The sequence below is a fragment of the Lycium barbarum genome, chromosome 3 (assembly GCF_019175385.1).
Source record: "Lycium barbarum isolate Lr01 chromosome 3, ASM1917538v2, whole genome shotgun sequence".
Taxonomy (NCBI): Eukaryota; Viridiplantae; Streptophyta; class Magnoliopsida; order Solanales; family Solanaceae; genus Lycium; species Lycium barbarum.
This window is the reverse complement of record NC_083339.1, coordinates 64,430,541-64,443,009: the sequence shown is the minus strand read 5'-3', so window position 1 is coordinate 64,443,009 and position 12,469 is coordinate 64,430,541. Positions and strand designations below refer to the sequence as shown.

Here is a 12,469-nt window from a genome sequence, read left to right as displayed (position 1 = left end):
AGAGAATTTATGAAATCGTAAGCTAGGGATCATGCCTTTGAAGGAAAGGGAATAGCCTCACATACCTTTGACGTTTACTATTCTTATCGCTTGCTCGTACTTCCTTTATTGCGCATGCATATACCTTCAAGAGAATTCATGTCGTCGTTAGCTAAGAAATTATAAGGACGGACTACTATTTCTAGGGAAAATTGGGCAGCACTACCTTTGTTTATACTGCGTTTCCCATATTCTAATTTAGCTCCCAAACATTCGCGACAATATCCACAATATAGAAATCAGCAATCATCATTTATGTACGTTTAGCAAAATCCACCAATTTCCTCCAATTTCTCCACATTTAGTGGTTTTAGCTAATCGTCACTTTTACTCATGCGTCGCACTTATTCCATGGTCAAAACGTCATTTATAACGTATTTATAATCATAGCATATCAACTTCCATGATTCCATTCAACCATCACTCCACAGTGACACTATTCACTAAATAATGGTGCACTTCCTATGTCTTACTACAATTCAAGTGTCTTAGTCTTCTAATACTTTAAACCACATGTTAAAGTCATAAAACTCACCTTGGATGGTGGTGGAACAAGCTTAGAGTAGAATCCTTCCTTGTGCACCAAAACCCTCCTTTACCTCTTTTGTGATTTCTTGGAGAAGATGACTTCCAACTAGGTTTCATTCACTTGTTTCATAAGTTTAGTGTTGATGATCCTAGTTTCTTCCCTTGATTCCCTTGAATTTCTATGGATGAAGTATTGAGAGAGTTCTAGAGCTTTCTTGAGTTGTATAGATGAATAATGAAATAAAAATGAGGCTTTGGTCCCTTTTAATAACTCAAAGTTTGATCTTTAATGAATTCCAGTCGGGCTGAACAGTGGTCGTAAACTACAGTTTACGGGCCGTAAACTAGTTTACGAGCCGTATTATGTGGTCGTCTTTAAGCATGTCCAAAACAGAGAAGCTGGCTGAAGAACATGGCAGTTTACGATCGAGGTTTACGGTCCGTAAACCAGTTTACGGGCCGTATTCCGAGTCGTATTTAAGCATTTCACCACTTAACAGAAAGTTGAAATTTGAAAGGCTGGAGGACGATGGTGGTTTACGGTCCGTAAATCACTTTACGGGCCGTAAATCACTATACGACCACTGGGCTACATGAAATTCTACAACTTTTCCATTTCCAAAAATTCACGAATCATCACCCCTTGCTTAGTAAAACACCCCGCACTCATACCCTTGTCGTTCTATTCCTTGTACATGTACGGGGACTTTTCCGAGGTGTAACAAGGACATACTCTTGAAGGTGCTCGACGTGTAAGGAGTTTGGCCATATAAGCGTTTGTGTAACCTACGGGGTCGTGGTGGTGCAAGTACCTCTTGTAGTGGAAGAACCTCTTGTAGTGGAAGAGCCCCTCGTGGTTGAAGATTGTCTTGAATTATGAATGTATTTTAATCCTTCTTGATGTATTGGAATTGCCTTAAATTATCAATGTATTTTAATTCTTCTTGATGTATTCGAATTGTCATGAATTATGAACGAAAAAAAACAAAAAAAAAAAAAACTCGAAAAAAATATCGACATATCCTTAATAATGTAATGCCTTGACTAAATAATAAAACGCTTAAATCAAAACCTTATAAAATAAAACACTTAAACCTAAGGATAACAAGTTTCCAAACAAACAAAACTTACTTCGGGACACTTTACAACCCCTAAAGCGACGATCCAAACGTTTACGTATACTTGATGTATTGAGCCTACGTTAATGTTCGTAGAAAACAATATCAGGTTTTATATAAAATATTGATATTCCAACGTTTTGAAACATGACTAATCTTTGGTCAAAATATGGAAAAACGTGAAATTTCAAAACTTTAAAATTACACAAGTGTTGTGAAAATGATAAATAATACCTTTTGCGTACTAAATTAGTGCACAAAAGATACTTTTATCTCTTTTTTTTTAGCCGTTATTTTGGTCCACAAAGTAACTTTTTAAGTCATTTAAGTTGCGGAATCCTTATTAAAGTTGTACTATCAAGTAAAGTAAGGTGAAAGATAGCATAGGACGTGGTTTAGAACTTTAGATGAGTGTGTCATGTGACACTAATTATATCTGCCAACACATTTGGCGGAGTTCACAAAATTTAAAAAGCGACCGTTAAAAAGTACATTTTCTCCACAGTTTCACACTGTTCTCGTTCCTTGTTGACTAGTAAACAATACCAAACATAGTTTAATTTTAGTGCTCCTTCAATTTCTTTTTGGAGTACTAACAATAACAACAACAACCCACTAGTGTAATTTCGCAAGTGTGATCCAGAGAGAAGTGTGTGACTTTAACCCACCTTAAAAGGTATAAAGACTGTTTTTAATTTTGCATTTTACATGCTTTTAAAATTATACTAAATATTTATTTTATTAAGTTACTCATATTTATTAGAGTATGTTATATAAATCTAATCTAAATACTAGTGCTCCAATAGATCTTAAAAAAGTAAATACTTAATGATAAGAGTAAGATTCAAAAAAATAAATAAAAAAAATTCACTTGATTTGTTAAATTGGACAAATAATTTTTTTCAGTAAATTGAACTTAAATTAAAAGGAATACTTAAGTTAAGAAAGTAGAGGGTTTAATTATTAAGTAGTGTACCATGTTTGAGTTAAGTGTTACTATCTGAAGAAAACAAGGGAGTAGGAGGAGTTAACAATAGCGTCAAAATTTGAATTTAAAAGAAACAGAGAGTGGCAGGTGTTTTCCGTCCCCAGCTCTAGTGTTAAGCCATTTCTCTCACTCACACAAAAATCAATGGCTGGATATGTTGGTGTATTGGTATCTGATCCATGGCTTCAATATCAGTTCACTCAGGTGGAACTCAGGACTTTAAAATCTCACGTATGTTTTCTCTCTAACAAAAAATACTTATCTCTTTTCTTTATTAAATTAAATTCTCTATGGGATTACAGTTTATTGTTTGTGCAGTTCAACACGATGAGGAGAGATAAGGGAGGTTTGACGCTGGCGGACTTGCCTTCCCAAATGGCGAAACTGAAACACGTTGGAGAGAATCTTACAGAGCAAGAAAGAGAGTCCTTTCTCACAGATTCCTATAAATGTATGGATGATGACGTTGATTTCGAGCTATTTCTTCGGGTATGTATATATACCCCACTTGAAAAATGTTGTTACATATATATGCACTAAACCAGTTTTGAAAACTTGAATTTTTTGTGGCTGTTGGATCATCCTCATTTGGAATTTGACCAAATTTGATATCAACTACTGAATTTCTTCATTAAAGTGAACTTTTAGCTCCTGTTTGGCTATAGATTTTCAAGTTGTGACTTTTCGGGACTCAGAAGTTGTCTTTGTGAGTCCAAGTGAAATTTCTCCCAAAAATTGGTTTGGGAAACTTGAAAATATTTTGAACATAAATTTCCAAAATCTGATTAAATTTCACGGCCAAACAGATATTTGAAGATAAATTTTCATAATCTGATCCAAAATCTATGGTGCTAGCTTAACCTATTTTTATATGCTTGCTAGATTAAAAGACTAACCACAAAATCACAAAGATAGGAGATTTATAAGTTCGTACCTTGTATATAGTCCCTTTTATCCTTTGTTATCATATCTAAAAGTAAAGGTAGTTTGGACTTGATTTGAGAATTTTGCGTATATTGTCTTGTAATACTAGTAAAAGAAATGCTTCTACTAAATCCAGAACACAGCTTCCATCAATTTTGAAAAAGAACAGATAATAAATGGATGCATACATTGATACATTCTCTCTAATCTATGTGATATGCATTTTGTTATTTAATCAAAGTTTCACACATACATTCTGCTACAGATTCACACATACATTTTGCTTTTAAGTGTTCGCTCTGTTTGTAGACCTTTTTCACAACATACAGCAGAGTGGATGTATCTAAAGAGTGCAAAAAATGACAGGTGTATTTGAAACTCCAAGGACATGCCACAGCTAGAATGGGAAATAATGCCAAGAACTCATCAGCTTTCCTAAAGTCTCCAACTTGTACACTACTCCATACAATTAGTGAATCTGAGAAGGCATCATATGTTGCCCATATTAACAACTATCTTGGTGGAGATGAATTTTTGAAAAAAATCCTTCCTATTGATCCTTCTACAAACAATCTCTTTGAGATTGCCAAGGATGGAGTTCTTATCTGGTTAGCATCAATCTTGCTACACATGTCCCTAGAGCTTGTAAACCCCATCGTCTGGATTGTTAATTAATTCCCGTTTGTTGCAGTAAGCTTATCAATGTCGCTGTGCCTGGAACAATTGATGAACGAGCAATAAATATGAAGAGAATGCTTAATCCATGGGAAAGGAATGAAAATCACACTTTGTGCCTAAACTCAGCTAAGGCAATTGGATGTACTGTGGTCAATATTGGGACTCAAGACTTTATTGAAGGAAGGGTATGTGTATCTTTATGAATCCCTCTTAACATTTGCATCAGTTCTCCCCTGAGATTGTCATATTATTATGACTCTGTTTCCATTTGAGTCCCTTGGGAATGTAGTTTGGAAAGCGTATTTCTCATCAGATGGTGTAGGATTCTCTATCTTTGGCTTTGAGCAGTGTTAGTATGATATCATCTGATCATTTGGTTTGTCAACTCATAATTTTACTTTAGTCCAAATAGATTTATCGATACATTATTCTAACAAAAGACTCAATAGTTAGTTTGGCCTTTCCTTTCTCTTGTCATTTGGAAAAGCCTATAAGCTTAAATTTTTTGTTCCATTGGAGAAGTCCATTCTCTTCTAGGCGCTAGTATATTCGAAGACATCCAATTACCTATGTCCTTTTCCTTGCTGCCTTTGCATCATCTCGTTCTCTGGTCTTTGGCTAGATGATGACTTTGATCAAAGGCTTGAGAAAAATCTTGTCAACATTTTACTGAATTATGTGTTGCATGTTTACTGGTTTTCCAATATGAATATTTACTCCAACTCTTGACATGATGAGCTTCTTTTTCATGTGATATTTGTGAGTGACATTCTTTTGATTACCAGCTTTTTGGTGTAACAGTTATACTGTATTAATACTTGGTTGTGTGATTTGTTTCCAGAGGCATCTTGTTCTTGGAGTAATATCTCAAATTATTAAGGTAAGGGTACTGAATGTGTACTTTATTGACTACTTAAGATGATTTTCAAATTTGAAGTTTTGGAGCAACTTTTTATAGGACTAGATTACCTTAGGAATAGCAGCCGGCGTTAACATACAAAATGGTATCACCATATATTTTAAATCTTAGGACACAAAACTGCAATCTTCATATTTTCCGAGGATATTGATTTTTTAAATTCACGCTATTTCAGATTCAACTATTGGCAGATCTCAATCTAAAGAAAACACCTCAATTGGTGGAGTTAGTTGATGATAGCAAGGTAGAGTGGACATTCACTCATTAAATGCTTTGTTCATGTGACTATCTTCCAAGAAAGCTTGTGTTATATGCTTCAGCTCACTTTTATGATCTCAGGATGTAGAGGCGTTGATGAGCCTTCCTCCAGAAAAGATCCTGCTTAGATGGATGAATTTTCAATTGAAGAAATCTGGATACAGGAAAATCGTGACAAACTTCTCTTCTGACATTAAGGTAGATGGGAATGAATTGGACTTGTGTATCAATCAAGCATGACAATATTTTCTTTTTCTTTTTATGTTTTATATCTGCAGTTTTTATTTAATTCTTCTAAAGAAAGATAGTTTTCTCTCAAGGGATGGTAGAGACTCTATTACTGGTGACTCTATATTCTCTTGCCTATTTGGGCAGCATGAACTACAGCATAATGGTTCCAAACATATAAAAACAACTACTCCCTCCTCCGTTTCAATCTTTGTTGCGTAGTTTGACTGGCACAAAGTTTAACAAAGAGAAAAAGACTTTTGGTGTGAACATGCCATGAGATTTCTGAGGCTAATAAAGGATGCCATTAAGGGTAAACTGAAAAGTTCAAGGTTAAATTGTTTCCAAATATAAAAAAATGATTTTGGAACATACTATAGTGCCACATAAAATGTGAAGGAGGGAGTATAATTTATGGGATTTCTTGATCTATGCATTGACACTATAATCAGTAGAAACTATTTCAGTTCTTTCATTTCTCTTCTCCCTATGCCATAGAGTGCTAAATAAGTTTGGAACAGAAATGATAAATAGGAACCAATTTGATCAACCGATATATCCTTACTGCCTCCTATGAAAATTTATGATATGTGAGATTTTCTGTATGTCCCTTACTCAATAATAAAATAAAAGAGATTTCAGTTTTCATCTCTTCTATGTTGTTTCCCATTTCGTAGATATAATGTTAATTCTTTTTTTTTTTTTTTTTTTTTCTAATTGCTTACGCAGGATGGGGAAGCTTATGCTCACCTCCTAAATGTTCTAGCACCAGAGAACACCAATCCTTCCATGCTCACTTTAAGAGACCCTTTAGAAAGAGCAAAATTGGTCCTGGAACATGCAGATAGGATGGGCTGCAAAAGATACTTAACGGCGAAAGATATTGTGGAAGGTTCTCCAAATCTTAACCTTGCATTTGTGGCACATATCTTTCAGCATAGGTGAGAATAGTAAATGTTTCTTTTCACTCTAATTGTGAGCTTACGTTGTTCACTGTGTTTTTCTTTTTGGCTTTGACACCTAACTAGAAGAAGCGTTAGCTGGTTCTTCTAAGTTCTTGAAGAACTTTACTTGCATTAAAACCACATTTGCTTGGGTTCTACCTTGATACTTCTAAAAGCTACGAGTTTTTATGTGCATTGCAGTGTCCTTTTTCTAACATGCTGCTTGGATAATTACTTATCACTAGCTTCACATTACATGTCTACAAAGAGACTTGAATAAACAAAGTTAATCTGAAATTTGTTGTAGGTTTTCCCACAATTAAAACGCTTCTAGGATTCACCAATTTTGCTGTATAAATCTGATATACTATCTGCGTCGGGGTTATTGTAAAACTTGTATTTTACACTTTACTGGGGTTGGCATTCTGTAAACTTTTGTTTATTTGATCATTTTGTTTCAATCTATAAACTGATCATAAATCTCTCATCTATAGGAATGGGCTTTCAACACAAACAAAACAGATATCATTTGTTGAGATATCACCAGATGAAGCTCAGATGTCCAGGGAAGAAAGATCATTTCGCTTTTGGATCAATAGTCTTGGAAATTTATCATACATAGACAATGTTTTCGAAGATCTTAGAGATGGGTGAGTGCTACCTTGATACTTTAGTGTAGAAATTTCCCAATGGTAGTATAATCATGCTCCGGAATTAGTTCAATTTCTTTTTGATCCCTTGCAAATAAAGAACTTCAACTCTGCTCTAATGTTATTTGGCTTTTACAGAAGTTCTTTCATAAACGTTTATGTGAAGAGCACTTCTGCTGACTATGTTTCATTCTGCGTGAATGTTTGTCTTATGCAGATGGGTGCTTTTGGAGACCCTTGACAAGATCTCCCCAGGAATTGTTAATTGGAAAATTGCCACTAAGCCTCCAATTAAGATGCCTTTCAGAAAAGTAGAAAATTGCAACCAAGTAGTCAAGATTGGCAAACAATTGAAGTTTTCCCTAGTAAATATTGCTGGAAATGACGTTGTGCAGGGAAACAAGAAGTTAATATTGGGTAAGCCTTCTAGTTTATTTCCCTTACTGAATTAGAAATCAAAAAGCTCAAATTGTTATGGACCAACCACGTTATTTCATGTTTCAGCTTACTTGTGGCAGTTAATGAGATGTAACATGCTTCAGCTCCTAAAGAATTTGAGGTTTCACTCCCATGGGAAGGAAATTACTGATGCCCACATTTTGGAGTGGGCTAACAGCAAAGTAAGAAACTCAGGAAGCCAGAGTCATATGACAAGTTTTAAGGTATCATCTCCACAGATATATCTGTTTACTAAAATCCCAATAGTTTTAAGAATCAAGTGACTCTATGTGAGAACTGAGAACCAAGTTTTAGACAAAAAAATAAATTCTATAGTAAAACGTTCACTCATTTTCCTTGCGATATCACCATTTGATGAGTCAGATGCTTTATTTGAGTTACTGTTGGCCTGAGGCATATTAAGAAATCAGAATGTTGCAATCAGTGGCCTACCGCGTGAGGCTGACGAGGAAGTGAGGCTTGGTACCCAGGCCATTCAAAAGAAAGGAAGTTTCAAGTATCTTGGGTCTATTATACAGGGAGATGGGGATATCGACGATGATGTTTCAAATCGTATTGGTGCAGGGTGGATGAATTGGAGGCTCGCCTCCGGAGTGCTGTGTGATAAGAAAGTACCACCAAAACTTAAAGGCAAGTTCTACAAAGTGGTGATTAGACCGACCTTATTGTACGGGGCGGAGTATTGGCCAGTCAAGAAATTTCACGTTCAGAAGATGAAAGTCGCGGAAATGCGAATGCTGCGGTGGATGTGTGGGCACACTAGGAGGGATAGAATTAGGAATGAAGATATCCGAGACAAGGTGGGAGTGGCATCGGTGGAGGACAAGATGCGGGAAGCGAGGCTGAGATGGTTTGGACATGTGAAGAGGAGAGACACAGATGCCCCAGTGCGGAGGTGTGAGAGGTTGGCTGTGGACAGTTTCAGGAGAGGCAAAGGGAGGCCGAAGAAGTATTGGGGAGAGGTGATTAGACAGGATATGACACAGTTTCAGCTCACCGAGGACATGACCTTAGATAGGAGGTTGTGGAGGACTCAGATTAGGATAGAAGGCTAGGTGGCTAATCCTTTCACCATAGTATTTGTAGTTTTGCTCATTTGTTTATTGCCATTTGATTTCTGCATTTGATTGCTGCTTATACTTTGGTTATCTTAGTTATCTTTAGTAGTTAATGCTCCTTTCTTTCCGGACTGTTCTACCATGACTTTCTCGCTTTTGTTATTTCTTGCTTTCATATTGTTTTCGATATGCTTGGTCCTATCTAACCTTTTGTCTTGTTTTTCCTCTCTTGTTCTCCTCTCTTGAGCCGAGGGTCTTTCGGAAACAACCGCCCTACCTTTCAAGGTGGGGGTTAGGTCTGCGTACACTCTACCCTCCCTAGACCCCACATGGTGGGATTATACTGGGCTTGTTGTTGTTGTTGTAGAATGTTGCAATCACGTCTTGTACATTAGAGAAAACGGCCCATTTAGGAGAAATGGAGAATATAGATAGAGTTGTTGGACAAGGCATGAGTTGAATAATGTGCTACAAGATGGCCAATACATATCTTTAATTTTACTACTATTTTACCTCGTTACCACGATGAAGAAGGTGTGGACTTTGTTTTATTTACAGGATAAGAGTTTGTCAACTGGAATCTTTTTCCTTGAACTGCTAAGTTCTGTTCATCCTCGAGCTGTTAACTGGAGTCTTGTAACAAAAGGGGAAACAGGTATTTTCTTTCAGCCTTCAAACAGGTTCCCGCTTTCAACAAGTCAAGTCAATACACTTTCTTGGTGGTATACAAAAGAATTTGGTTCTTGATATTTTCTCGCAATATATTTCTTTGTTCTTTTGGTTTTGCTTTTGCATTACGGTAACAAATTATTATCAAATGTAATTCAATGTAAATGTTGAGGGATGCCCGACTGATTTATATGAGCTAGGTTCTCAACAGAGGTGCAGGGGGGAAAATAGTGCAGATTATATGGTATTTTTGAAATAATTTACCAGATCTCTTTCCCCTTTGCTTTACACACTATGTATCATGTGTAACTTTTTCAGAACAGTAATTTCTGAAATACTTTAGTCAAGTGACAGGAATTCCTTTCCCTAACAGAGGTGCCGAGGTTTTAATATATCACACTCCCATCAACCAAACTTTTTTGAATCGTAAGCACAATAGCTATATGTCTGTTGATGACATTTTCCGCCAGGAAGACGTCTTTTCTGCTTTTGCCTAATACTATCTGTTTCTTGGCACTAAAACAGACTGAACAGTTGAAATGGCCCTGATCGTTGGAAGGTCATTCAACATAGTTAGAATAACTGACTTTTATCTATTTCAATCAATTTCCTTGCATTCCAACAGTCTCAATGTTATATTTTCCTTCCTCTTCTCCTACTGTGAGGGAGCTAAGTCTCACAGAAACTTCATCAGCTTCGACCTTTTGGTACTCGTTTGCTTTCACGGTTCCTGGCTACTGTTAGTATCATGAGGTTGACTCTCTGATTTATTCAAAATTTTGGATGATGCAGAGGAGCAGAAGAAGATGAATGCAACCTACATAATCAGTATTGCCAGGAAGCTGGGATGTTCAATTTTTTTGCTACCTGAAGATATAATTGAGGTAATTGTTCGTTGTTATGCAGTTGTCTTTTGGTCACTTTCTTTTACTTCTGTTAATCACCACTAAGACGTTCTAATAATTGGTGCGTCCTTCCTAATCGGAGGTTCTCATATCTAATAATCCCGGGATTATTTTACCTTTAGCAAGCATATTAATTCCTTGAGAAAAGGTTGAGAAGCCCTTCTTTTAGTTTTGGCAACCCATAGATTTTACTAATGCCCTCTATTTTACACTAAGAACTTGTGTATTGGCCCAACTCACAAGTCTCTTCTAGTATGCTGCAGAACTATATATAATTGTTGTGTTTAATCAGGTAAATCAAAAGATGATCCTTACGCTGACAGCAAGTATAATGTATTGGCACTTGAAACAACCGTCAGAGGACCAAAATTTTGCATCTTCAGATAGCGATAGTAGCTCAGTAGACACAGCCTCAACCTCTACATTGGACGATACAACTTCTGAGTCTTCAGTGGATGATATCAGTAACAGATAACTGGGTGATTTTTCCAGATATATCATGTGCTGAATTTCTATCTTCTTCGTGCTGCCATTTTTATTGAAATTTTCAAAAGATTTAGAGTGATTATCACTTTGTAGAAATCAAATCAGTCTGAAAGCAATTTTCCAGAACACAAACACATAATGTGGATATAGCAAGAAAGTTGTAATTGTATTGGATATAAGAAGGCATTGTAATGTAAGCCTCTGGTTGTTGTATCATGTCCATAGTTGTATCTTACTTTTTGTCATCGCCTCCCTTAAAATCACTGGCTATGTAAGTTTTGCTTAGAATTAAGGACCAAATCAATCATTTGGAACTAATAAAGAAACAATGATTTCATTTTTGTTTGTTTACCTAGTTATATTTATTTATATTTATCTCTGATTAATTGTTTACGTAGTTAGGATCATTCTTGAAGTCGTCTTAAGGAACATATTTTTACCCAAGTTGTTAATGGCTCTTCTTGTGCCATATTTATCGTTCAAAAGCATTCTCAGTCATGCCTTGGCTCATGGCTATGCCTGGTTCCCCAACTTCAGGGAAAAATGGCAAATAGTCACTTTTAACACCTGTTATAGCTATTATTTTAAACGGAAAAGGGTCAAATATGCCCCTGTGCTATCAGAAAAGGGTCAAAATACCCCTCTTTATATTTTCGGTCCAAATATACTCCTGCCATTATACTTTCAGTCCAATTATATTCTCTCATTATAATTTGGCACAAATTTGCCCTTAATTTTGACAGTGGGACACGTGGCAAGCTCAGAATTAAATGACCTACCCCAATTTTAATAAATATCCTATTCTTTTAGAAACCCGCCCGTTTAACCCATCTTCGACCCATTCTCTTTTCACAAACTTTCACTGCATAGAGGAGGAAGTTTTAGTTGGTTGCTGTAAAGGTTAACAATCTATTAGTAGTAGTTTAGTATCATTTATTAACATTCTAAATTTGCTAGATTCTGTGATGTTAATATACTCTGATTTTATCTCAATAACTGCTCCTTCATTTTGGAATTGTCCAAACATGGACTGCATTCATCATGTTTCCCCACATTCCCCGGAGAAATTAGTTAATCAAAGCTCGACATTGTTCATTTTTAGCAGGAAAGTTTGGCTTGATCTCACTTTGTTAGTTCTATATTTGCCATGCCAAGTAAAACTTCTTCCTCTACGCATCGAAAGTTTGTGAAAAGCGAATGGGTCAAAGATGCGTTAAACGGGCGGTTTCTAAAAGAATGGGGTGTTTAAAATTGGGGTGAGTCATTTTATTCTGAGCTTGCCACATGTCTCTCAGTCAAACTTGAGGGAAAATTTGTGCCAAATTATAATGAGAGGGGTATAGTTGGATCGAAAGTATAACGGCAGAGGTATATTTGGACTGAAAATATAACGAGGGGTATATTTGGCCTTTTTTCGTATTTTAAAAGCTATTAATTTTGACCATTGTTTTTATACAGAAAAAATTCTGGACAAAGAAAACCTACTCCAGCAAATAGTGTTGGAATTCAAAATTTTGACAAGTGTAATCCCAAGACAATGTGTTGAGAGTTCAAAAATTTGCTGGAGTTTCAAACTTCATGAACAATTCATGGGGTTCAAACCTTTTTAATTCAAACC

At 36.0% G+C, this 12,469-nt stretch overlaps 1 protein-coding gene across 2 annotated transcripts; it reads left to right on the top strand.

Annotated features, from left to right (window-relative positions):
- The first annotated feature begins 2,534 nt into the window (after positions 1-2,534).
- LOC132631480 (fimbrin-2-like) lies at positions 2,535-11,188 on the top strand. Of its 2 annotated transcripts, XM_060347057.1 has the most exons (14): positions 2,539-2,904; positions 2,992-3,162; positions 3,964-4,205; positions 4,289-4,460; positions 5,117-5,155; positions 5,370-5,438; positions 5,534-5,650; positions 6,410-6,621; positions 7,119-7,274; positions 7,492-7,691; positions 7,779-7,936; positions 9,350-9,446; positions 10,253-10,344; positions 10,658-11,188. In XM_060347057.1, the coding sequence occupies exons 1-14, from the start codon at positions 2,818-2,820 to the stop codon at positions 10,838-10,840; spliced, it is 1,995 nt and encodes a 664-aa protein (XP_060203040.1). In that variant the 5' UTR covers positions 2,539-2,817; the 3' UTR covers positions 10,841-11,188. The 2 variants fall into 2 exon arrangements, 1 of the variants encoding a protein (XP_060203040.1); XR_009578847.1 differs by lacking the exon at positions 9,350-9,446 and having other exon boundaries at positions 2,535-2,904; positions 10,658-10,795.
- The last annotated feature ends 1,281 nt before the right edge of the window (positions 11,189-12,469 follow it).

Excerpts from the sequence above, each read along its gene's own strand:
- LOC132631480 (XM_060347057.1), top strand. The coding sequence starts at position 2,818 with ATGGCTGGATATGTTGGTGTATTGGTATCTGATCCATGGCTTCAATAT. Across the intron at positions 2,905-2,991 it reads TCAGGACTTTAAAATCTCAC|TTCAACACGATGAGGAGAGA; the intron begins GTATGTTTTCTC and ends TTGTTTGTGCAG. Across the intron at positions 4,461-5,116 it reads AAGACTTTATTGAAGGAAGG|AGGCATCTTGTTCTTGGAGT; the intron begins GTATGTGTATCT and ends ATTTGTTTCCAG.